Genomic DNA, 24388 nt, shown 5'->3' with positions numbered 1-24388 from the left:
TCACTTTTTTACCGCTGAGTAATCGATTTGCTAATATAAGCAATGAAAAATATGTTGTTGGCACAAAGTTCGAAGTTATACGCACATTCCGACTGGTGCAGTTGCGTTGAAACGGTCCTCGGTGCTTCGCGAACGATTTTGGTTACGTTTCGGCTCGGCTTGGTCAGAGAACTCAACGACGGGAAAACGACAATTTCGCTCCCGTCAAATTCGGGATTTCCCAATTCGCTGTGTCCACTCTGCGTGGCGGTCGTCACTTGGTCATTAACGAAGAAAGAAGTCAAGTCGTTTCCGTTGGGTTTCTCTGTACGAGAAGTATAGATGACCGGCGCCTTGTCTGTCTGAGTAACTTCAAAGAGCGACTCCTTTGTAATTACATCATCGGGCGTGATTGGAGGTGCTGAGGTAAACCTTGTCCTCTGGCTGACTGGAACTGAATTCCCCTCTTTGAGTAACGCTCTAGTCGGCTCCTGGCCATCGCGAATGACTGCAGGTGTCGAGACTGGCAATGGCTTGCTGTCACTCAGCTGTGATGCCGACAGGGTGCCAATAGACGCTTGGCTCGCAAACGTTAATGGCGAGAGTGAAATACCCGGTGTCGGGGTAAAGCGGAAAGCCTGGCCTGTCTGCCCGATGTTTTGCCCCGAAGTGGCCTTGTCCGTTATGCTTTTACCCCCAAACAAGGTATATTGCCTATCGGGCTTACCACTTGTTTGAGACTGTTGAGGGGAATGCGAAGTGTCAGGGACTGGTTCCATTTCTGTTTGGTCCGTTGATGTTGCCAAGGCTTGGGTTGAAACGATGTCGTTTGTAGTCGCTTGCGATTGCTTGTTTATATGATTCAATGACTTGCCGTTGCCAACATCCAGCAAACCATTAGTCACATGTGCTGGCCTTGGCTCTACGATGAACTTGACTTCTTCCACAGCTTTTTCAACATCGAAAGCTTTGTCTTTATTTGGCAAGAGTTCTTTTATTTTCAAACCCGCCGTTAAAAGTCTTGTAAGGTCGCTAATTGCAGAGCTGGCGGTTGTGGAAAGCAAGGTTGTTGTTCCGGCTTCAGACGCTGCTTTTATAGACGCAAGAGTTGTGGAAACCACAGGTTGTGCTTTGGTTGTTGCCATAACCGGCTGTAAACTTGCCGTTGTTGTTCCTTGGGTCGATGACTTATCCGTGTCAATATCAACCAGGTAATTAGCCACATTATGTATTTTTGGTTCAAAAATTACCTCTCCCCTTTCGACTGATTTTTCTACATCGAACGCTTTTTCACTGTTCGGTGATAGTACGTTTATTTCCAAAGACTCTGGTAAAATACTAGAAGGTTCTAAAACTTTGCTGCTACTGGTTGTCAGAAATTCAGTCGTTGATTTGGGTATTGTTGTGACCAAACTGTCGGATGCAAGCGTTCGCGAAGTGGTTGACCCGACTTTTGCTTGGCTTGTCGTTGTTGGTGGCGAAAGTTTTGCAGCAAGGGATACACTTGTTTTCGTTTTTGCAAGAGTAGACATCTCGTTCGTGCCAATATCAACCAAATCGCCATTCAAAATTCGTAGCCTTGGCTCGAAAATAACCTCTAATTCTTCGACAGCCTTTTCAACGTCAAAGGCTTTCTCTTTATTTGGATTAGATTCTTCTAATCCCAAACCCTCTTGTAAAACATCAGAATGCCCATTCACCCCGTTGCTGTTTGTTGTGATTAGTTTGAACATCGATCCAGGTTTTGGTGTTGATATCGTTGATAAAACCGTGGTTGTCGCTTTAGCATTTGTTGGTGACAAAAACGTTGTAGTCGTGAACTGGGGTGAACTTCTTTCCGTTGTTGCTTGATGAGATGTATTAGCCGTACCTATATCCACAAAATCACCGGTTAAATTTCGTATGGTAGGCTTTAAAATTGTTTCTATTTCTTCGACAGCATTTTCCACGTCTAACTTTTTGTAGTTGTTTCGCGGTAGTTCTTCTGCTTTCAAACCAGCAGGTAAAAGGTTAGACAGTTGGTCATTTACGTCACTGTCGGTCGTGAGAAATCTGGTCGTAGATCTAGGTTTTGATAATGGCAACGTTGACGCACGTGTTGGGGAAATCACAGTTACCGTTTCGGTCACTTTAGTTGACAAAACTCCTTTAAACGGGGGTAAACTTGTTTGTGTTGTTGCGCCAAGCGTTGTTTTCGCTGAGGTTGTTGTTGTTATTGGCGCGAGGGATACACTGGGGACGTCTTTCAGTGTCGTCTGGCCGAACCCGTTTGATCGCTGCTCTGCTGAGCCGCCCAACCCAGCGCCAGTGATTGGCCGATAAAAGGAGGCCCTTTCTTTTTGATGACTCGCCGTTTCTGGCGCAGCGCTTGTCGTCCGTGTGGTTGAAGCGGCAGCTACTGCATCTATTTCGGTCGAGGTGAACTGCGGTCCATTGGGAACGAACGGTTCCGTTGTCACAACTGCGTCTGTCGCCTTGACTTTTTCAAAGGGAAAATGCTGTGTATTCGAGGGTTGTTGTTCTGTGCTTGAAACTGGTATCTTTGTGATCATGGTTGGTGTTTTTGTGGTTGTAAATGGTATCTTCGTGGTTATGGTTGGTGTTTTTGTGGTTGAAAATGGAATCTTCATGGTTATGGTTGGTGTTTTTGTGGTTGAAAATGGAATCTTTCTGGTCATGGTTGGTGTTTTTGTGGTTGAAAATGGAATCTTTCTGGTCATGGTTGGTGTTTTTGTGGTTGAAAATGGAATCTTTCTGGTCATGGTTGGTGTTTTTGTGGTTGAAAATGGTATCTTTGTGGTTGATGGTGGTAACCATGTTGTCGATGGTGGAAACCATGTGGTCGATGGTGGTAACCAGGTAGTCGTATCTTCGTCCAACGCTGGGTTAACCACGTACTCGATGTCCATGTTGTCGTATTCGTCCCATTCAAACATATCATCACCTGAAATACCAGATTAAGAGGGTTACATTTATATTTTTTTTTAATTCTTTATTTATTACCACGTTGTTTAAAAAAACAAAGCACTATAGAAAAAGTGTATCCTTTCCACTACATGCGGACATGTATGTTGGTATTTTGAAAGGACCACCGACTTAACATGCTACAATAGTGGTATCAACAGCAATCAAAATCAATACAAACAACGTTTTGTGGTGTTTGGGACTTTATTTTCTTTACCACTTTGTAAATGACGTTTTTTGAAAAAAAAGTGTAATTTAATGTTGTGAACTAATATGCAAAATTTATAACTTAAAGTATCAAACGTAAAATGCCAGACATTTTTCTTATGTTGGATTTGCTAAGTATATTTTCACCTATCTCGCTTTCGACGATTTCGTGGTTTTTAGTCACTTCCAGGAATGTCGTCATCAGGAGTGCCCCCATTCGGTTGGCCGCTACACAACTAAAACGGAAACGCAATACGAACACTTGGTCACATATTGGTTCCACATCGTCCAATTAATCACAGCAATATTGCAATAAAACTGCTTCAACAATATTTATTGCCCAGGCGTATTAAATGCACTATATACGTATAAATATGAGCTTATAGAGTAATAGTATAACATAATTCACTTCCCATATAGAAATATATTTTCAGAAATTAAAATCGAATATTTTGTATCGTTACTTTCGATCAAAGCTCAAATAGCAACAAAATTATCATTCCATTTTCTTTACTACACTGTAAGTTGATTTATTAAAGGTCATCGAGGTTTGCACCCAGTCTAAAACCGTTACAGCACCGCAACATCCTGTCGCCATTGGGCAAACATGTCGGGCAAGATCACGATTCCATTAAGCACAGGGCCGAGACCGCTAAGCCAACAGCCAGTGCGAAAACATATTAAGGGTCTTATTACATTTTGCGGTCGGGCAAATACACAGCAATAAGGACGTCCGCGAACTGTCGTCCGACTTGTGGCGTATAGGACACGTTCGCGCCAGGATTGCCAGTTGGGATTTTCTAAAGCCATTGAAAATTTATGCTTTTTTTGAACTCCTTTGGATTTTATTTTTTCAAAAAAATATCCAAATGAAATTTGGCTTTTTTAGCCTTTTTTGATTTTATTCAAAAATATCATGGGTATTATGTTAAAAATAGATTAAACGAACAGAAAAAGAGAAAAACTGCCAAACAAAAAAACGAAAAATTTACAAAAAGAGAAATTCAATGTACCAGCATGACTATTTATCTCATTTTTTATTTATTTCAGGCAAACATCTTGTTAGAGTTTTTGGATTTAGCTTTTTTAGGCTTTTTTTAGTTAAGTCTGGCCTTTTTTAATTTGGCTATCTGGCAACCCTGCTTCGCGCACCAAGGCAAATTTGCCGACCTGTAGAATCCCGACTGTGATATTTCGACCATTTCCAGCGAGAGGCTGCCGTTGGCCAGGATTCGCGCTCCTTCCGACGAGTTGGAGTTGAGTAGGGACCTCGTCGGCGTGCTCCAGACGATCGTTGCCGCAGGAGACGCCTGAAATCGACGGTAACCCAATTGCGGGACGACTATTTTCGGATCGGGGTGCCGATATTGGACGCAGAGGCCTTGATCAATCGAAATTCTTCGGCCCCGGTGTTCACCGCTGCGTCACGTCGCCCGCTGTCATTTCGGCGCGTTCTCAGACGCCGCGAAAATGACCTGAGCTAATTGGGCGCGCCGAGATTTATATAGAGGAATATCTCCTTCAGCCAATACAAGGACTGTGTAAAAATTCAACCCTGTCAGGTTACTATTAATTGCTTTTTACGTACTTTAATTGCGAAGGGCTTTTTTTGAAATTGGGCAGTTATGAATTTTCGAAGGAATATTAAACACCCCTTCTGAATAAATTTAAACATGATCTGTAGCTCTGTTTTAAGAGAACGCCTCCTAGTTTATATCGTTAAAGTTTGAACTTGTCTGCTAGACAAGGGGGAATATAGCTGAATATTACTATTCATATTTATAAACATTAATGTTTTGCTATAAGTATGTTTTCTGGAAAGCTTGTAGCCAATACAAGGACTGTGTAAAAATTTCAACTCTGTAACGTCACAACTTCCGGAGATATTGTTTCAATTAAATCTCGGCGCGCTCAATTCGCTCAGCTGCGAAAATAAGCCTGGTGTATTAACCACAAACCACAACATTGGAGACTGAATGTGTAACAAAAAGAAATCTCCTCGCCCTTTCAGGTAAATCACGACAATGGGTACAAGTTGAAGCAAAACATTATTTGACTTTTCTGTCTTCATAAAACAAAAGTTAATATACTTGGGTAGGCTACTCTATGCACGGATCTGTAATCTAGCTTGATAAAGAATTGCAAAGCCAAAACGATCGAGTAGATTGGCATCATCTTGATTAAGACGTAAGTTATTATTTTTGCGTTGTTTTCTTTATTTCTTTTGACTGATTATACCTTATTTTATGACGAAGATTTATTTTTCTTTAAATTTATTGACTGACTGTGATTAGGACAGGAAAATCTAAGGAATATTTGTGAAGCAAAATAGGTCTATCAAATACGGATGTTAAAATGTTTGGTAAATATTCCTGATATATGCAGCAGCGCAACTATCATCACCCTGATAATTGTAAGCATTAGATAAACCTTCGTATGTACAAGGAAAACTAACATTTTATATAATAAGGAGTTAAATCAAAACCCACTCGAACAGTTTGTCATTGGAAAAGCGAACTTAGTAGTTAAATTTACATTGAGTTGCAATTCTTCATGCAAAGCATGAACGCAAATGAATTTCTCATTGAAAAGTATACACGACGTTCGTTAAAGCACTTCTCGCACATACCGCCGTGATACTGGGACTGTAAAAGTGTTTTAATAACGATAACTCCTACACTGTGTCACTTGATCTTAAAAAATGTTTCAGCGCTGTTCGTACTTTTTTCTATGTTTTACTCGACATTTAAGATGTCCGAGTCCTAATGCTCAATAATCACAACATATTGAACAATTCAAAGGGTAGTAAGTAAAACATAAAATTGAACAAAAGACTTTGACCCTGGAGGACACTTTTTTTCTATAGGTGCGATGCACCCTTCAAAACAAAACGATCAAACGAAACTACCTATATAGCAAGTAAACAAAATATTTTTTCCCCTAGTACAGCATGTTAACATAGGGTAAGATATGCTGGATGAGCGTGAATCCAACAATTCTAACAAAACCTCCCGACCTACCTCCACCGCACAGTCGATCCGGACGTCCTCTCCCTCCTGCGCCCGGGCGCTCCTCACTTCGCTCCTCCCTCCTACCTCGGAGGAGGAGAAGACATGGAGGCGAACAGAGGCGGCGTCCTCAGCTACCTTGTCATCGCAACTTGACGTCGACATGCAGTAGTAGACGCCTGCATCTTGCTTGCTAAGCTTGCGGATGATCAGTCTTCCGCCCCTGGACACACGGAATCGCTTGTACCGTCGCGAAGCGGCTAAAACCGTCTTATCGGGAAGGATCTGTTGACCAAAGGCAAGGAAATTGTTTTGGCGTTTTCTGTTTTATATTCCAACCTTAATATAAACTATCCTCTTATACGACGGTTTTAAAAGGGAGTCCCCAAACCAATTGGAGCCCGTGAAACAGCTTATGAGGTCCGCCAATCTAAAAGTTGTCTTCTAGACCCAAATGGAATAAAGCGAAGTAAGTGCACCATAGGCAAGGTCATTCGTTATATATTAGTTACTTTTACTAGGATACACTTTTAAGTAAAACATTCCAATTAGCCACATAGTTTAGGGAATACTTGCTAGGAATGACTTTCAACACACTTTCACAATCATAGGGTGGAAATTTTAACGCTATAAATATTATGCTAAAGGTGTTCATGCAAAATTCCACGCTTGAGTGTTTAATTTCCATCTTTTTTTACATGATGGTGGAATTGACCACCATTTTCATACATTTCCATCCCTAAGTGGATTATTATAACCTGCCAATTCTAAAGTGGATTATACAGGAAGGCGCCGTGATCAAACTCATATCCACCCTTAATATGTCGAAGTTGATAATTTAATTGTGTGATTGTACATTCCTAAAGTCGAAGAACTAGAATACAACTTCCTGTTTATCTGACTGATTCTACTGTATGAAAGAAACATTCAGGCGTTTATTGCTAAAATATTTGTGTGCATATTGTAAAACAGGGACCAAGTTCAGTTAGTCCTTTTTGTGATTGCAAAGAGTGAAAAATATGAAAATCTAAACATTCTAAGTAAAATTCTGAATAGTCTGAACCTTGAAAAAACGAAGGCGTGTAGCATTATTTGTTTCATACGGACAGGATGTTCGTATTTCAAGTTTGCAAACTGCAGGGCAAAACGAGATTAGGAATTGACTGGAGTGAAACGAAGGCAGGGCAAAATTTCTCTTTTTTGGGTTTGGCAAAATAAGGATTACCAAATCAGCATGCGTTAAATGCGTGCATGTAAATAAGACGTAGTCCAAAAAGACGAGCGATATGAACGACCCTCCGGTCTGTGGTTTTTGCAACCGCTCATCGAGTAAGCACGCGAAATATCTTAAGTTATTTACAAAATTGTTAAAAACTAGGGCTGGGTAAAAGAAAGGCCGATTCGAAACCACATTACAAAATCAAACAACCTGTGACTTGAGTCTGGTGAATCTTACCACATGCAAAGGCCACACCTAAAATTTCAATTTAGTCTACTTGTTTTTTTGCTTGCGGATTATAATCGGGCTGGATTTGAATTATCAGGTAAAGAAATAAAGTTTAAACAACCAGGGCTGAGAGCTTAAGTTTAAACAACTATAGGTCTGAGGCTTGTGTTTGGGTACCTATATGGTTTGGCCAAGTATCGAGTCTAACATGGCTTAATTGAAACTCTGCCTTTGACGTTTTGGGCGTTATTCTTTGTACGCACATGTCGCCCCTCGCATCGCCCGTGGGCAATTTTAACCGGGCGGCAAAACATTTACAAGATATACAAGATTCGGGGCGATGGTAAAAATCGTTCCAAACCCGATTCCGAGGCGCAAATATTTGCGGCGATGTCCTTGCTGATGGCGCGACCAAGACACAATTACGCTCACCCATGACTTGGACAACTAGATTTATTTTAGCTTTTTTTTTTAAATTAGATTAGAATTAAAATTAGAGGATTTCACATTTTATAAATCAGGTTAGAATAAGATTGATATCTTTTTGAGTTTTCTTAAATTACATTAGAATTTGAATTACCGAATTCTTAAAAATACGAATTTAAACTAAAATTCAAACTAAAATTACATTTAATTATTCACAATCAATTTCATTTAAATGAAGAATAGTTCTAATAAGAATGTGTTTTGCAAAAATGTGCTAACTTTCATGCGTTTTAGCACAGCATATGCCTTTTGTTTTAAATTGCATAGGTCGTTCCAACCAAAGAGTTGTAATTCAAATTCTTTGTTCTGGTTAGCGGCCGAAAAAGCCATTGGACAAAGTAGCAATTTTGGTAATTATTTTTTTGTTAAGTTAAATTAGAACTAGAATTAGCTGCACTTTGCTCTAATCCATCCAATTGGAAAGCTAGAATTAACCAGAGCAGTATATATATAAACACTTAACAGTGCCTTATTATTATGTTAAATTGAATGAAAATGTTATTACAAACATCAAAATGATACCTACGTCTGTATCGGCTTTGATATTCTTACTACGTTTTAGAATTATCTAGTTATCCATGTGCGCACTGACCCATGACAGCTTCGGACGGGGAACTCCCATGGCCCGGCACGTGAGGACCACTGAGAGGCGCACCAGGCCCACCACCGTATCTCTGGCGTCGGGCCGCGGCCGCATCACCGTCGTCCAAGGATCGCCCTTCCATTGCTGTTCCGGCGTCGGTCTGAAGACCTGCTTGGACTGGAAGAGCAACGCCAGCTTGTGATCCTGCAGGAGAGCACAAAGGTAGAGGTAATGTTAAGAAAACACTAGTGATGGAATGTAATGGAGTAAGTCAATGACTTAAGTCACTGCTTTCAAATGACATGTCTTGACTTGAGTCTTTTGGGAAAATTACTTGATTTAAGTGCCCTTAAGTAACTGTTTGATATGACTTGACTTGACCTAAGTCTTTTGGGGAAAAAATACTTGACTTAAGTCGTTTGGACAAATGACTTGATTTAACTGCTCTTAAGTCACTGTTTTATATGACTTGAAGTATTAAGGGGAAAATAAGTTGACCTAAGTGTATTTAGGTATAACTGTATATAAATGACTTGACTTGACCTAGGTATTTTGGGGGAAAAAACTTGACTTTAGTCGTTTGACAAATGACTTTTTAAAGAAGTGCTTTTTGTTAAGCTTTTTTATAAACCTTGGTTGATTATTTTAATCTCCACTTAAAGCAATTTTCTTGCGGTAAATTGTGTTTTGTGTTATTTTATGGTTGAGACATCGCAAACAAAACAATTGACCTGTTGTTTATTTAAAAAAACTTAAAGACTGGACTTGGACTTGTTTTTTTTCGGAATAATTGAAGGCCGATAGTTGCAACTCAGCAAAATTTAAATCACTGTTAATGCCCAAATACGATAAAGCACCGCAGTTAGCGTGTTCAGTTTTTTGCAAGCGTGCCCAGTTTTTGAAACTAAAATGTCCAGTGCATTAGAATGACCAAACTTGAAAGGCCACATCGAAACAATCTAAATTGTAAATGTTCAAAATTAAATCTCTATTGTTCGTTATATTGAATTTCAATTTTATTCTTAGATGTCTCGTACTTTGTCGTTTTGAATTGAAGCATGTTAGTTATTCAGGCGTCATTCGAGGCAATCTATGTCACACTAATGCTTAAAAAGTCATATGAAACGTTTGTAACTAAAATATGCGTATCAAATTATCCATTTTTCTCCCTTTTAAGATACTAATGTTGTTGATGTTTCCGTCAATGGATGCTTTTTAGGTTGACCTTTCTATAAATGAACGTTTTGTTTTCCATATTAGGTTTTGGGCTGTTTATTGAAGACGTAATATGGCTGCAGACGTAACAGTTAATACAATATGGAACTTTTTTTTCTCGCCCTTTTCGTGAATTTTATGACGTATTATATACAAGCCAAAATTAACACAAGACAAGTTATTTGATTTGCATGCATGGAAATCTTCTTTCTATTTGCGAAGCGACTTTCCAAAGACAACTGACAAAATATTATTTGGCACGTTTAATATAAATTCGCCATCATCATTTTGTAAGGCAACTAATTGTTTTTTTAACATATGCTTAAATATTAGAAACACGCCACTGCATACGTGCATGTACATCACAATTTCTTGCGGAAATCATGAATGAAACTTTGGTCTGGACGAAGGGAGTTAAGGCGATTTAAAATAAGGAAGGAGAGGTGTCCTAAGTGGCCCTCGCCAGTCACAAAAGGTCGAGGAGCGCTGAAACGACAAGGAGTAGTTTGTAAGGACGCGCTGAGGCGGCGTATGTCGCGGCACCTGATTTATGAGGCCACCCTGCTTCGATTTATTATTGGCTCGGCGCTATCTGCCCGTTTGCTTTTCAAGTGAATGCGACATCGCCCTTAAAGCGATAATATCTGTTTGGTGGCGCGATCAAAAAACGATATCATCTTCACGCTGACGTAACAGCAAACAAACGATAACTTAACACGCAAAATATGGCTACCATTTTTATACATGAACCAAAATTTTAAATTAAGTAAGCTTGTTTATGCATTTTGTATATAAAAACTAGTTTTTATGAGTGTTAAGATTTATCCAACTATTTTTAGATAAGCTTGGCTTACAACGATCCCAGTATTGTAATGACTTAATTCAATGAAGTATAATGACTTGACTTGAGTAACTGTTTTCAAATGACTTGACTTCAGCAAACGATGACTTGGACTGGGACTGGACTTGTTCTTAAGGTATTTTACGAATGACATGACTTGGACTTGATTTCAAAATGACTTTCTTTCAACACTGAACGATTCTATTACTACCAATCCTCTTCAGCCGTGAACTTTATAAGATAACACACTGAAATTGAAGCGTTTCATACCAGTGGCGTCGTTACGTTTGGTATTACAAAACATTTCAAACTTTCAAACTGAATTGCGAGTTTTCAAAACTGAATTGCGAGTTTGCTTGCAAATAAAATGCCTAGTTCCCTGATTAATTTTACACAAAGCGTCTTTCGCATATTACAACCGGACTTGGCAAACCGCAATGAAGCATTTTAGACTGCAGTGCGTTAAAACTCTGCCGCGCCAGCAAGTTTTCAAAATTCACCAACCTCTGGGTAAAAGCGGTTACTTGCGATGGTAACGATGAACTGGCCGCTCTCGAGCACCGGAGAACTTTCCAGAACGGAGGCGGTGGCGATCCTCAAACCGGAGCCGAGCGGGGCAAGGGGCTCGAAGGGTTCGCCGATAATCTGGCAGAAAAACAGAGGGGAAAGCTTTTGTGTTGGTCAAAGGTTTAACCCTGTTTGTATTTTTTTATCTTGGAATGCAAATCACCGTGATAGTATAGTTGATTTTAATACATTTAGATGATCTATATGTTTATTCAAAACCTAATACTTAACGTGGGCAGCGTAATTTAAAGAGGACGTACTAAAGTGACTTGAAGCATAAACGTCTCAATTGTTTTAACGGTAAAGCGTTTCATTTTGGACGTTTTTGCTTTTCCAGTATTTTTACTCTTAAACCTTTAGACGAGTTTCTCCATCTTTTTTGGAGTGAAGGACAAGGATACATTTGTAGCCTTGCTGTTTAATGTTTTTAAGTAAACACACATAGCTCTCTTAAGTATGTAATATGTAAGGTTAACTGTGTTTGTTTAAACCCTGATACGTACTACTAGCGGAATAGATCCTACTGAAATGCTATAAACCAAAAGGGGCATATTGCCTGAAACAGAAATTCGGAAAGCTTTTGTTTGTATGTGGTGTCACTATTATAAGACCGCCATATACTGTACTTTAGATAGATGTTATCGTCACCCAACCCGACAGGATAAAGATGAAATCACCATTTGTCTCTAAGCGCTTTACACGAAAGAGAAGCGAAGCGAAATGGCCTTTTACGCTCTCGAAAACTCGCGCACAGTACCTTAAAAGGTTCGTTCACACTAGACGCGTTTTACGTCTGCAGGTGTTAAGAGTCTGGCGCAAAACGCTAGCGTTGTCCAGTTAACACAACACATCCTAATGTTCTAACTTTCCGCAACCGAAAGCGCTACAGCCGCTTTCGGTGTCGACGTTTTTCTTTAACGCAAAACGCGTATACTGTAAAGTGTAAACCAACCTTAACGTCGTAGTCGCGGCGACGACCGGCCCGTTGCCGCGCGCCGACGCTGCGAACGGTGAAGTTCAAGGCCGCGTTCAGGTATGGCTTGAGCAGGTCGTCGAGACGCTGCGTCTTGGCCGGGTAGTCGACCATACATGTCATTATGGCTTCAAAGGTGCCGACGTAGCTGCTGGCCGATCCGTCGTCGTTCTCGGCCGTTCCGCCGCGTTGCAGGCCCGTCGAGGTCTCAGGCTTTCGGGCCGCCTCACAGTGCATAAGCAGCAGCGAACCAATCCTGCTGTCAAGTCGCAGCGTCATGCTCTCTTTGGCGCGTGCTCCCTGCCTAAAGAGAACGGCCTCTGAAAAGAAACAACATGACGTCAAGGCAAATATACTTTAGACCAGTGTTTCTTAATCAGGTGAATGTGTTCACCCCAGTGAGAAAAAAAAATTGCAGGGGTGAACCAACCAAAACGGGTGAATAAGAGTGAACCGTCAGAAATGGATGATAGCTTGCGATCAGGGCGGATATTCCGGGTGTTTAACCTGTTTCTATATATATAGACAAGATAGTTTTATCATATCATTAAACAAGGGGGAACAAAATCTGGAGATAGATGCTAGGGGTGAACAAAACTAAAAAAGCTTAAGAAACACTGCTTCCCAACTAGTGGGTCGCGACTCATTGGTGGGTCGCGGAGCATTTTTAGCGTTACAGTTTTCTATTAGATCGGGAAATTATTGCATTATCATTACGTAACATTTATGCTTGATCTGATAATATCCAATATGCAAGCTCAAGTTCGCACTAATAGCAAGTTGCCTGCGTATGCATTTTTTTCTCATTGATTTGTTTTTCATTCGTTTGGTCATACCTCATTGTGGGTCGGACAATAAAACTTGCATTTAAAGTGGGCCGCAAACTGAAAATGGTTGGGAAGCACTGCTTTTAACTTTCTCGTCTTAGTCAAAGTCAGTCATTCATAAGTTCTAGTCTTTAACAGAGAAATATATTTGATTTTGCCCTCGTTAATTTCGTTCGTTGAAGTGTTTATTAGTTTATGCTGATTTTCGTCTATTTTGAAGGTTATCTTTGATTTGTCTACGATGGAGCATTTGCGAATTGTGAAATATATTTCTCTGTTAAAGACTAAAACTTATGAATGACTCACTTTGACTAAGACCGGAAAGCCTAAACTAAAGTATTATTGTTCCCATTTGAAGCCATTGTCGTCATTTATTGTAAGGGCGAGGAGATATCTTCCTATTTTGCACACACAGATTGTTTCATGACGGTAAGGTTTTGAAAATGTCGCTAAATGACGGGAAAAGGATTGGGGGCGGCGAAAAAAGTTGTCGCGTTTAGCCTTGCGGTCGCGGGTAGAGCCCAGCATTTTTCGGGCCCAGAATATGCTTTTCCGACATACTTCTTCGGAGCCATTTCCTAGCATATTTGCTCTGTGCCGTTTTTCAGAATATTTTCTGTGAGCATTTCCCTGTATATTTCCCTTGAGCAATTCCCCAGCATATTTCCTCTAAGCCCTTTCCCAGAATATTTTCTCTGAGCTTTTTCCCTGTATATTTCCTTTAAGCATTTTTTCATGATTTAAGGGAGGGCGAACGCTCTCGCCACCGACATCCTTCTACGACCATTTTCGGTACTACATTAGCCTTGACGGAATGCGCCAACAATGTGAAAAGCCTTTTTGCATGTTATGGTGCGTCTTTATTGCCTTGGCCCGCGCTTTCGGTGTGAGTGGCAGTTTAACTACAGGCGTGGATTCTAGGCGGTAAACTGCCTTTCTCTCTAAATGCAACTTTATTATTGTGTGATGTTTTGATAAAGGCGTTTATAAATCTTGAAGAAGTGCGGTGGAAATGTTGCAGAAGTAAAAATCTAATTAACGTGAGTTTAATCAAGATCACAACATCTACATAAAGTGGTAGATCTAACAACACGTTTATTTTAGGCTTTACATTTGTACAAGAATAAGCTTTTTATAGCAAGTATTTTATTAAATTCGCTGTAAAACGAAAGGAGCGAAAATTTATTAGAACAAGCATTATAAACTGTCCATATTCCGTAGAAAACAGTCCCGTTTATAATATGCATTACCTTTAGTATTTTTAGACCTGCAAAACTCCCGGACGAAACTTGCAACTACCTCGGGTTTAGGAGATCGGGGAACGAAGATTGTGGCTTAGCGACATGTCATTATGTTATCCGAGGATCAATTCTCAGACGTGGAGGGTTGGGCGTGTAATCACATACTTGTAAGCATTACCATCCCAACCAAAGTGCGTTTTTCCAACGCATTTTTCATGCTTCGAACCCGGGTCGAATGTCAAGTCCGCCCTTAAATGTCAGGGACCCCGTCAAACGACATCCGTCGCAAAGCCGAGTGGTTTACTGCCGAATCGCGCAAATATCACGCAAGGTTCGTTTGAATGTTAACAGCGTGCTTAGCGATTCGCCGTCGCGACAGTGCTTAGCGTTCACATTAAAGAGTATATGGCAACGTCAGTTACTGCCATTTCCGTTGGCGGGTGGATATACGACTGTCGCGTTTTAGTGTAATCTTGCGGTGTCCCACAACACGAAAGTGAACACCCTAAGCAACTGAACTATCGCCGAAAAGTAAACACGAAACCTCCCACGAGACAGTGAATGCCAACAACCGCAGCCAAAGTTTACAATGTCACAATATCGTCAATAGTGTTTATGGCGCGACCAAAATCGTTTGTTTTGTCGCAAATCTGTAAACCTCGTGACTGACTTTGATTGAATATTTGGCAATTTTCAGCTTAACAAACGTAATATTTCAAACGTTAATATTACTGCAAATATCTCCGGAATACTGCAATGTTTGACGGTTGTGATCAGACAGGCAAGTTGGAGAACTAAGCAAGGGCCCAGACAAATATCAACAACCGCAGACAACATTTACATTACAATGTCGTCGATGGAGATTTCGCCGCGGTGGGAGACTTTAAACTAACAAAATTGTTTGTTTTGTAGGGCAAACGTGTAAACAATGATGAATCAAGCTGACTACGAAGTTATTTGTCGGCAATTTTTTCCATTTAATAAAAACATACTTTTTCTAATGTTAATTCCACTGCAAATATCTCAGGAATACTACAAAAGTTGGCGGTCGTGAAAAGACGGGGGCGGCTGAAAACTGTGCGAGTGCTATATTTAACTAATTACCTATTTTCAATGGTATAAAAAGACAATCGATATCAATGTAACAATAAAAGAAACATAAAACTCGTTGAAAACTAGAACATTTGAACTTTTTTAAACGGTTCGACAAAAGCTTACGTCATCAATATTGTAAAATTATGGTCGAGTTTTCTTTTCGATGAAAGAGGATTACAATTTAAAGCAAGATCATTCCCGTGTTCTTAAAACGGAGTCGCCCTTATCGTTGGACGGACGACTTGCCAAGGGGATGATGTCAGTTTATAATAAATGCACGTTTGTACCGGAGGTCGCAAGTTCGAACCTCAACGTATACTAGTTGTGTTTTCTAGCCTGGCCTTACTTGGACTGCAATCCTGATCAAGCTGACTGACTTCGGTAAGCCTGTCCCTAGGCATTTTATATATTATATATGAGTCCGTTATCATTGGCCAGTACGACTCCAGAAGGGGTTGATCAAAGAATACACCTTGTATATAGCTGCATATGTACGTTTCAGTTTCTGAACATATTACAATCCTGATTAGGTTGACTGATTCCGGTTAGTCTCTTCGAATGCATCTTGTGTAGTTATCGTTGGCTCGAGAATAGCTTGATCGCAGAATATAAACGCTGTGTATAGGCCTATGTATGTTTCACTTGTATGTACATTTCTATATTACCTTTAAAACAGCGGTAGGTAAAGTAGGTTTAAAATATTTGGCATTGTTTCCACGTTCGATTTTGAACAATGCACATTGTCGACGTCATAATGGATGGAGGATTGGAGGTTGTTGAAATACGTAGGTAAAATATGAAAGCGCAAATAGAAAAAATATAGTGTTTTGTAAACGTTTTAAGTGTTAAATACTATTTAAATCCATTTTCTGCTAATTTAAAAAAGCATTTTAGAAAAAAAAACACTTTACCGTTCTGCAGCTCCAGCCAGCTCGTTTCATCTTGAAACTTCTCCGATATGGCGCCCTCGTGCGGTGTTTTTGGACGAGGCGAGAAGCACGTGACGTTGTCAAATGGAACCCTGATCACCTCTAGACCTCGTAGATTGGAGGGGCTGGCACACAAGGCACAGCTGGAAGCGTTGTTGGCACCGAATAAGCTCATCTTGCATCTGTTGGTAACGATTTTTAGAAAGCGGGTAAGACTTAGCCAAGCGATCGTTATTGAAAAATGATACAAACGATAAAATACTGGATAACTGGTAATATTGAACGAAACATGCACACAGATATTTGTGTTAACAACTGCGATCTAGCCTTTCTGAAGCTGCTTTTTGACCGACGACTACGGTATCATTATTACACCGAAGTCATTGATCGACAGATTCGGTGAGTCTGCGATTTTATTTGCTATATTGGTTCATAATTTCTCTGTTTCTTTAAATGAATGTATGAAAACGCGTTGTAGCACGAAATCTCACCACACATGTGATTAATTGATACTGCACCACTACTACAACCGAGTAATATTTGTGCATAAGTGGATGACACACACACCACCTTAAGTATACACAATACTGGTTATTTTCTATATTGCTTCATAATTTCTCCGTTTCTTTCCTGTAAATGTTTGAAAACGCGCTATAGCACGAAATCTCTCCACACGTGCGTTTATTTAATACTGCACCACTACTACAACAAGAAACACTTGTGCGTAAATGGAATACACACACCACCTATGTCGACACAATACTGGTTATTTTCTATATTGATTCATAATTTATCAGTTTCTTTACTTTAAATGTATAAAAAGCACGAAATCTCGCCACAATGTGATTTATTGATACTGTACCAATACTACAAACGAGTGACATTTGTGGTTCACAGTATACACAATACTGGTTATTGGATCACAATTTATTTACTATAAATGTATGAAAAGCACGAAATCTCGCCACCGCGTTCACTTTCACCCATCCCCGCCGGGCGTGGCCAATTACAAGCGCTCCGGTAGCGGGCGAGCGGTTTAAATGCGAGGCGGGGATGCGCCGTTCGATTCGCGAAAACACCTCGCGAGAATTCGGAATGAAAATGCGCCGGGATCACCCACGAACTTCGCGGCAGCTGGCACGACCGCAAATTATGCCTGGCATCGCGGGGGAAAGGAGGCAAGTCGATTTCATACGTGCTATGCGACGATGTTTGAGAGGTAGAAGACAGAGAGAGAGCGCAGTGCTATCTTGTCCCCGCCGGAAACCGATCAACGGCGGACTTGCTTGTACTTTTTACCTGACCGGTCGTCATTAGCCGGATCCCTTAAGGCATGGGTTCTTAAACTGGGGTCCCTGGACCCTACGTGAACTAGTTTTAGTGGGGGTACGTGAACTAGTTTTAGTGGGTCCATGAAGGCCTAATTCAGTGGTTTTCAACTTTTATGACTTGCAGCACCCCTCCGAAATAATAAATAGATTGCGGCACCCTGCAAATTTTTTCCTTAGGTAAATGACTAGAATATCACAATAAACGGAATTGAACAACACACATCAACTCTACTCAGCGTAGGAAGTTATAAATGGATATATTACACTCTAATCTTACACAAAAAGTTGTAAGAGTTGAGCAAAAATAAAATTCTTAAAGATTCTCAAATATCTCTCGGCACCCTTGAACATTATAAATGGTACCCTAAATGGTGCCTTTAGGGTAGTATCCTGCCATTTTTTCGTGGGTAACACCGGTTTTGGGGGGGGCAGAAAAATACTAAAATTATTACTTACATTTACATTCACATTAACTCTAACACCATAACCAAAAATGTCAAAATGTTAACCTTCTGCAGATGCGCAGGTCAACTCTGGCCCTATCTCTAAGTGGCGGCACCGTCCCCCTTTTGGAGAACGGTTGTCCTGAGGACTGGATCCGAACAATTACTGACATGTCAGGCATTTCCGGCCTCCGTTTTGGCCAATTGGAAGAAAAAGCCACTACACGCTAACCAGCTATTTCACATTACTTTCTTTACTTTCTTTTTAGTAAAAAATAGTAATAATTTGTGAATTGCTTATGTGCTCCAATTTTAGTTCTAATCTAATTTACCAAAAAATCAATAGAAAAAATGCTACTTTGTCCAACGGCTTATTTGATCTCTTAGTCAAAACAAATAATTTGAAGTAACACCCTTTGGTCGGAACGACTTATGTACTTTTACAGTCTATAAGCATATTCTATGAACCTAAAAGGCATAAAAATTAGCACACACAAAAAAACTTGCCTGTATTTTCCACTCTCTCGCATCCACTGGTGAAGCCACTGGATCTGGCACGAGCAGTCCCATGGATTTCCGTGCAGGTAGATCTTGCGCAGGCTGGTCAGGCCGGCCAGGAGCGCTTGCGGTAGCAGGGTGAAGCGGTTGTTCGACAGGTAGAGATATTGCACGTGCGAGAAGCTGAAAGGAATCAAGACAAAACACACAAAGTCTTTTTTGCTTCTGTAAAGGCCAGGGTGTTTTTTTTTGGTTTTCGAATGCTTGGAATTGGGGAGTGTTGCCGTTCTTTGGAGCTAATCGGCCAATTCGAGTAATTGTGGAAAATAAACTGCTGTTAACTTTTTTAAGATTTCCGTTAAAGTGTGTGGAATCAAAACGACACTTTTGTAGGAAATTTGGAAGTCTTGAAATAATGCAAAGCGGATTTTTTTTTATTATATTCGCATATTTTTAAAACAATTATTGGATTTCAAAAATTCACCATACATTTTAAAATTCGTATGCACAATTCACATTTAATAGTTCAACAAATGGATGTAGACTCGTATATTAGTTCATAATTTCGCTGTTTCTTTACTATAAACGTATTAGTCACAGTTTCCCATATTTACTAATACTCTGCCTGAAATACAGTCTAAAACCAAATTACTCCGTTTCTTTGCGCCGAATTCAACGACATACTGCTAAGGTTTGCACAAACCCCGACCAGTGAGGTCAGCATATATGACGTCTTTGCAATAATACACGTGTCTCGCTCGCAACAAATTCGCTGCACGATTAGATGCGAAAAGGCAAACTAACGAATGCATTAAAGCACACCTATTTATATACTTAGAAAATACTCACGTAAAGTAGCTCATAAACTGGACGGTGGCGAAGGTGTCGCTGTGCAGGCGCGATAGCCGGTTACCTTCCAGCTGGAGAAACGTGAGCTTGGCGAGGCCGCGGAAAGCTTGCGGGTGGACAAAGCCGATCGCGTTCTGGTCGAGGTGAAGACGAGCCAGGTCGCTCATGTTCTGGAAGCTTCGACGGTAGACACCGGTCAGTCGGTTCGAACTGAGTCGCAGAATTCCCAGGCGGCGAAGGTCGTTTAGTTCGCCGCCACGCAGAGCTGCTATCTCGTTGCTCTGCAGAACCAGCACTTTGAGGCTGGCGTTGGACGCTGCGAAAGCGCCTGGCGTGATGACTGAGATCTTGTTGAAGGCAAGGTTGATTTTGACAGCGTTGGGCGGCAGATTGGCCGGCACGCGTTTTAGTCTCTTGAAGGAGCAGTGCACCTCGCGCTCACCGTAGCAGCGACAGCCTAAGGGGCATGTCCCGGGCGTTACGCGGGGATTAAAAGGCGCAAAGCCCGTGAGGTTGCGTTGTACGCGTGGCGTTGTAAATCGCGACGCAAACAGTTCGCGAAAGCTCAGGCGCGATCGCGCTATAGGTCGGGCGTCCGGCTTGTTCCTTCCGCCGAAGCGTCTTTGGCCGGCACTTAGGGTGGCCAGACAGCAGCAAAGCCACAAAGCTGGGGCCACTCTCCTGGACAAAAACTTCATGCCGGAACCTTGCTCTGTCCTCGAGTAAATATGAAAATGTTTAACGCTATTCTTAAGAATTGCACACTCCGCACCACGGTTTTGTTAAAACGTTATCAGCAGAAACTTTTACTTAAACCTGGCATCTTTATCGCCGGTAAATTCCCTGATGAAATCCTATATGCTGCAGGATTTGCCTGTAAAGCACAAATGCGAACGTGATCACCAAAAAATCGCCTGACGATATATGGGTAACGTATAAAAAATCCGGCTGCATGTAATGCGCCACTTAATCCCGGGTCGCGTTGACTGACAGCAGCGGGCTCGCGAGGAAACGACGGATTCGATTACCGCTCGAAAGGCCACCGGCAACCCTCGACCGAAACTCGATAAGGCTACCAAGGCATTTGCGCTAAGCTTGTCAAGGGCCGAAAAGAAATCGACAAATCGACTCAAGACCAACAAGGAGCAGGGACAAGTGTCCTGGTGCGCCGCGCACGCCAAGTGCCCGGGCCCTTATGCCGGCCTGCCACTTATTGAGGGCGCTTTTCAATGAAGGCGTCTCGCGACGAGCATCGCTGGGAAAGTAGCGGGCAGAAAAAGGCGCGAGGCTGACAGCTAGCACACGTTCACTTTCCGTGCAAAGAAAACAGTCGCGGCCACACGTCGTTAAGGTTTTAATCGCGCCGGGGCTTCTGTTTGGGCCACCTACTAGGCAGAGCGGCGCATGCAGGCGATGGGAAATTTCCACTGTTGTAAACATATCTTTTTGAAATGACTGAGTCCCACTCAATTCATTCGAGAAATAATTCAAGTCCCAGTCAAGTCATCATTACAGTAAGTCATCTCCAAGTCACCATTAATATAAAAAATAAAACGATAAACCATTAGAATAAGCTCAACCCAAGTCGTTTGACTCATTGCCTTAAGTAATATTCAAGTCATCTCATTGTCTAAAAGGCTTAATTCAAGTCAAGTCATTTTACCAAAACGACTCAAATAAAGTCATTCAAAACAGTGTCTTAAGTCCTCTAGAGTCAAGTCATTAACAAGCCATTACAACACTGGAAATTTCTCCTAACACGTGGGCGGTGCATCCTGCAAACAATCAAGTGCGACGAACAACATTCCCTGCCTTTGCCTTGGCCGCCGGGACAGCTGTCAAGTTTCCTGGGCGCGTATGATTGAAGCGCGGAATGGAACTTGCAGCGCAGAAAACACCACCGAGCCCGGAATATCGCTCCCTCATCTAGAGTCAGTCGACGTCAAACTCGGGTTGCCTGGTGGCCGCCCGGGCCGGTGCGCGATGTGTGGCAACTGCTGATCGGCAGGGCGACTTGTTAAGAGTTTCTCTTGACAGCTCGCCTCATCCTAAGCGCCAGCCGCTCACGTAGAAATGGAGAAAACGGGCGAAAATCGACCGGTGGGCTATAAGTATCTGTGACGCACTGAGCCTTAAATTGCGCAGGTGAAAAGACGACGGAAACTGCAGCTTACAAAAGATCGCGTAAAATTGTACTGAAAATATGTTAAAAGGAAAATAGTTGAATTTTGATTCGTTCAAAGTTTTTCACAGGATTTTGAGGTTTTATAGAAATTGTATTCTACTCAAAAACATTTTGACAAGTCTCCCGGCCTCTCGGTAAAAGTAAAAAAAAAATGTATATGTAAAAAAATGTATATGTAAGCCATTTGATGATTGTAAGTGCCGTATATATGGTGTTGTTAGTTCTTTCGGGATGTTTTGAATTTACATTTGCTTCTAAATTTAATTTCCGGCTGCCAGTGTCGATAGCTTGAAATGTCGTTTGGCGTTTCACCCAGCTACTGAACGAATAGGCAATATTTTCCGTTTAATATATTCGAAGGCCGTTAAATATGTTTGAAATATATTCCCGTTTATTATATTTGAACGTTCAACGTAGCATATATATGTGACTGTCGGATTAACCATAAGTGAAAAAGTCTCTGCTCGTGTTGAGAACTACAAACCTTCAAAAAGTGCGGCGTCACCTTATGCGAAGAATTGAAGGCCACATCAATCCCGATGTGATTTGACAGGCCACAATACACGCGGTACATATCTCCCACGTCCATACCAAAAACACGATCAAAGCGAATTTGCACGTTAGTTCGTTGTTTCTCATCCCTACCTTGGATGTTAAACACTTCTGCACCAGCCACAACGTCGTATGGGCGGCGACATCAATCACTACTTGATAAATAGATTCGAGCTGCAGTAATACACAACCTCGAGTTGCATACGTTTGCACAAAAGTCGTTTTACACTTCTTTATACAGCGAAAACACCCCCGGACGGTTCATGGGCGTTGGACAGGCGAATACCGAGGCATTTCAATTATTTTATAAACATTTAATTTAAGTGAATAAGTCCATCTATATACACGCTCGTAAAACTATTTCAGTAAGCAAATCAAAGTTATTTTATTACCACTTAAAGTAAAGCTAAACTAAAGCTATTCGCCGGAAGAACAATTTCATAAATGAAACAATGCCTGAAAGCAACAATATATTCAGTAAAGCTACATTTTCATAAGGTAAAGTTGAATTCCCACAAGCAACAACTCAAAAAGATCTTTTTGTCCACGTGTGGTAACAAAATGAAATAAAGTCATAAACTATCATCGCTAAGATTATTTAATGCAGGGGTGGGCATTTTTTTCGAAGTTCACGTCAACGATTTACAGCCTTCTTCCTAAATATAGTTAGATCCACTTTCATTGCAAAAAAAATAAAGTTTCATCCCTAATAAACTGTCGTTATATTGTTTTAATAGAATGCTTAAGATCTACACATTTTAACAACATAACTGTCAGTTAAAATTTAACGGCCCGCCGAGACCTTTCTAACTTTGGTTTTGGCCCGCGACAAGGAAAAGGTTGCCCTAACCTGATTTAGTGCTTTGTTAGAATAGCTAATCCCCATCCTTTTTACCGCCCTTATTGATGAGAGGTGCACGTCATTGGCGAAGGGGGCTATAAAAGCACAATAGCAAATTTCCGCATTTTCTTTATAGCATTTTGTTCTCCTTAGCCCATAAACAGTCAGGTTAAGCAGCCCCGTCGTCGTACATTGGCCGGGGCGCGGTTATTGCGGGCAATATGATCACCGTGTCGCGCCGGCTTTTGTCGAATTGTTTCATTTGCTCGAATCTCCGAAGGTGAGATGCCGAATGTCTTCAAATATTTGTACTCGGTCGCGACGCATGGGCGGCACAAAGAACGCTATTATTAATCCCAAGGCGTGTTTTAACTGGCTGGGCGTCCAGCTTTGGCGCAAGAGCCAATTAGGGCCGCCTGTCAATTACGAATTGTGCGGCTTTTGCGACAAAGCGCGCCGGCGTTTGGAATGCTGGCGCGTTCCTGATCGATTTGCACCAAAAGTCACGTCGGGCATGGAATTGGCTGGCCGAGTTTTCCCTCTATATATAAACCCTTTCGCCAGTCAATGACCGCAAGAATTCGGCGCAGTAATCGCAAGCCTTCGCGCGGCGCTCGATTTGTTTTGACGGATTTTGACGCGTCCAGGTTTGAAGCCGCATTTTAGGCCTGCAGCTCCATCTCCAAATGCACCTTGAAAAAGCACACGGCTCGTCGTGAAAGGCGCATTTAGCCATCGCTGTTTCTTTTATCCTAGTCCCGGTTCAGCGGCAATTTCAACCGTGACTTCCGACGCTTCGGCAACGGAAAAAGCATCAAACCAGGCAAAATAAAAATTCCATTTTCATTAAACTTGCCATAGACACCAATGTTATTTGATTGTTGCCCTGAAGTTAAACATTTTTAGACTGGTTCAATAAACACTATATTTTACAAAATTTACAACAATGCCCGCAAACCGATTTTCACCCCTAAATGACCACTTACAACAAATCTACCATGTTCATGTTTCATATGCGGTATTACTATTGTAGTACCTCCAATAGCATTAATCATTTCACTCCTTTATCTTATACCAAACATAAGATATCATAATAAATATTAAGTACTAAAAATACGTTTTGTTGTCCTGTCACTACCTTCTGACAGATTTTGTTATAACTCCCTGCACAGCAACCAGACCTTTCACGGACGTGCGAAAGTTGGCTGGCAACTCTAAAGCACTTCTACATTTCCGTCTCAGAAAACAAACCTTTTTTTCACACAAACATCAGCAGACGGCCTGACTGCCTCGTCCGGTTTACGTAACGCACAAAACTCGCACAGTC

General features: G+C 41.2%; 1 protein-coding gene across 1 annotated transcript in view; it reads right to left on the bottom strand.

Moving 5' to 3' along the window:
- LOC146146818 (uncharacterized) overlaps positions 1–21111 on the bottom strand; it is a 36710-nt gene extending 15599 nt beyond the window's left edge. The window contains exons 1-10 of the mRNA XM_083387075.1: positions 19484–21111; positions 18644–18817; positions 16345–16544; positions 12250–12590; positions 11235–11375; positions 8684–8878; positions 6171–6443; positions 4321–4460; positions 3298–3386; positions 86–2923 (exon numbers count right to left, since the gene is read on the bottom strand). Coding sequence (XP_083243201.1) covers positions 86–2923; positions 3298–3386; positions 4321–4460; positions 6171–6443; positions 8684–8878; positions 11235–11375; positions 12250–12590; positions 16345–16544; positions 18644–18817; positions 19484–20181 — 5089 coding nt within the window. The 5' untranslated portion in view covers positions 20182–21111. The remainder of the gene's footprint in view (positions 1–85; positions 2924–3297; positions 3387–4320; positions 4461–6170; positions 6444–8683; positions 8879–11234; positions 11376–12249; positions 12591–16344; positions 16545–18643; positions 18818–19483) is intronic.
- Positions 21112–24388: the final 3277 nt, after the last annotated feature.

The sequence above is a fragment of the Ascidiella aspersa genome, chromosome 4, assembly GCF_963924565.1.
Source record: "Ascidiella aspersa chromosome 4, kaAscAspe10.2, whole genome shotgun sequence".
Taxonomy (NCBI): domain Eukaryota; kingdom Metazoa; phylum Chordata; class Ascidiacea; order Phlebobranchia; family Ascidiidae; genus Ascidiella; species Ascidiella aspersa.
The sequence above is the reverse complement of the archived record's forward strand: the minus strand, read 5'-3'. Positions and strand labels throughout refer to the sequence as shown.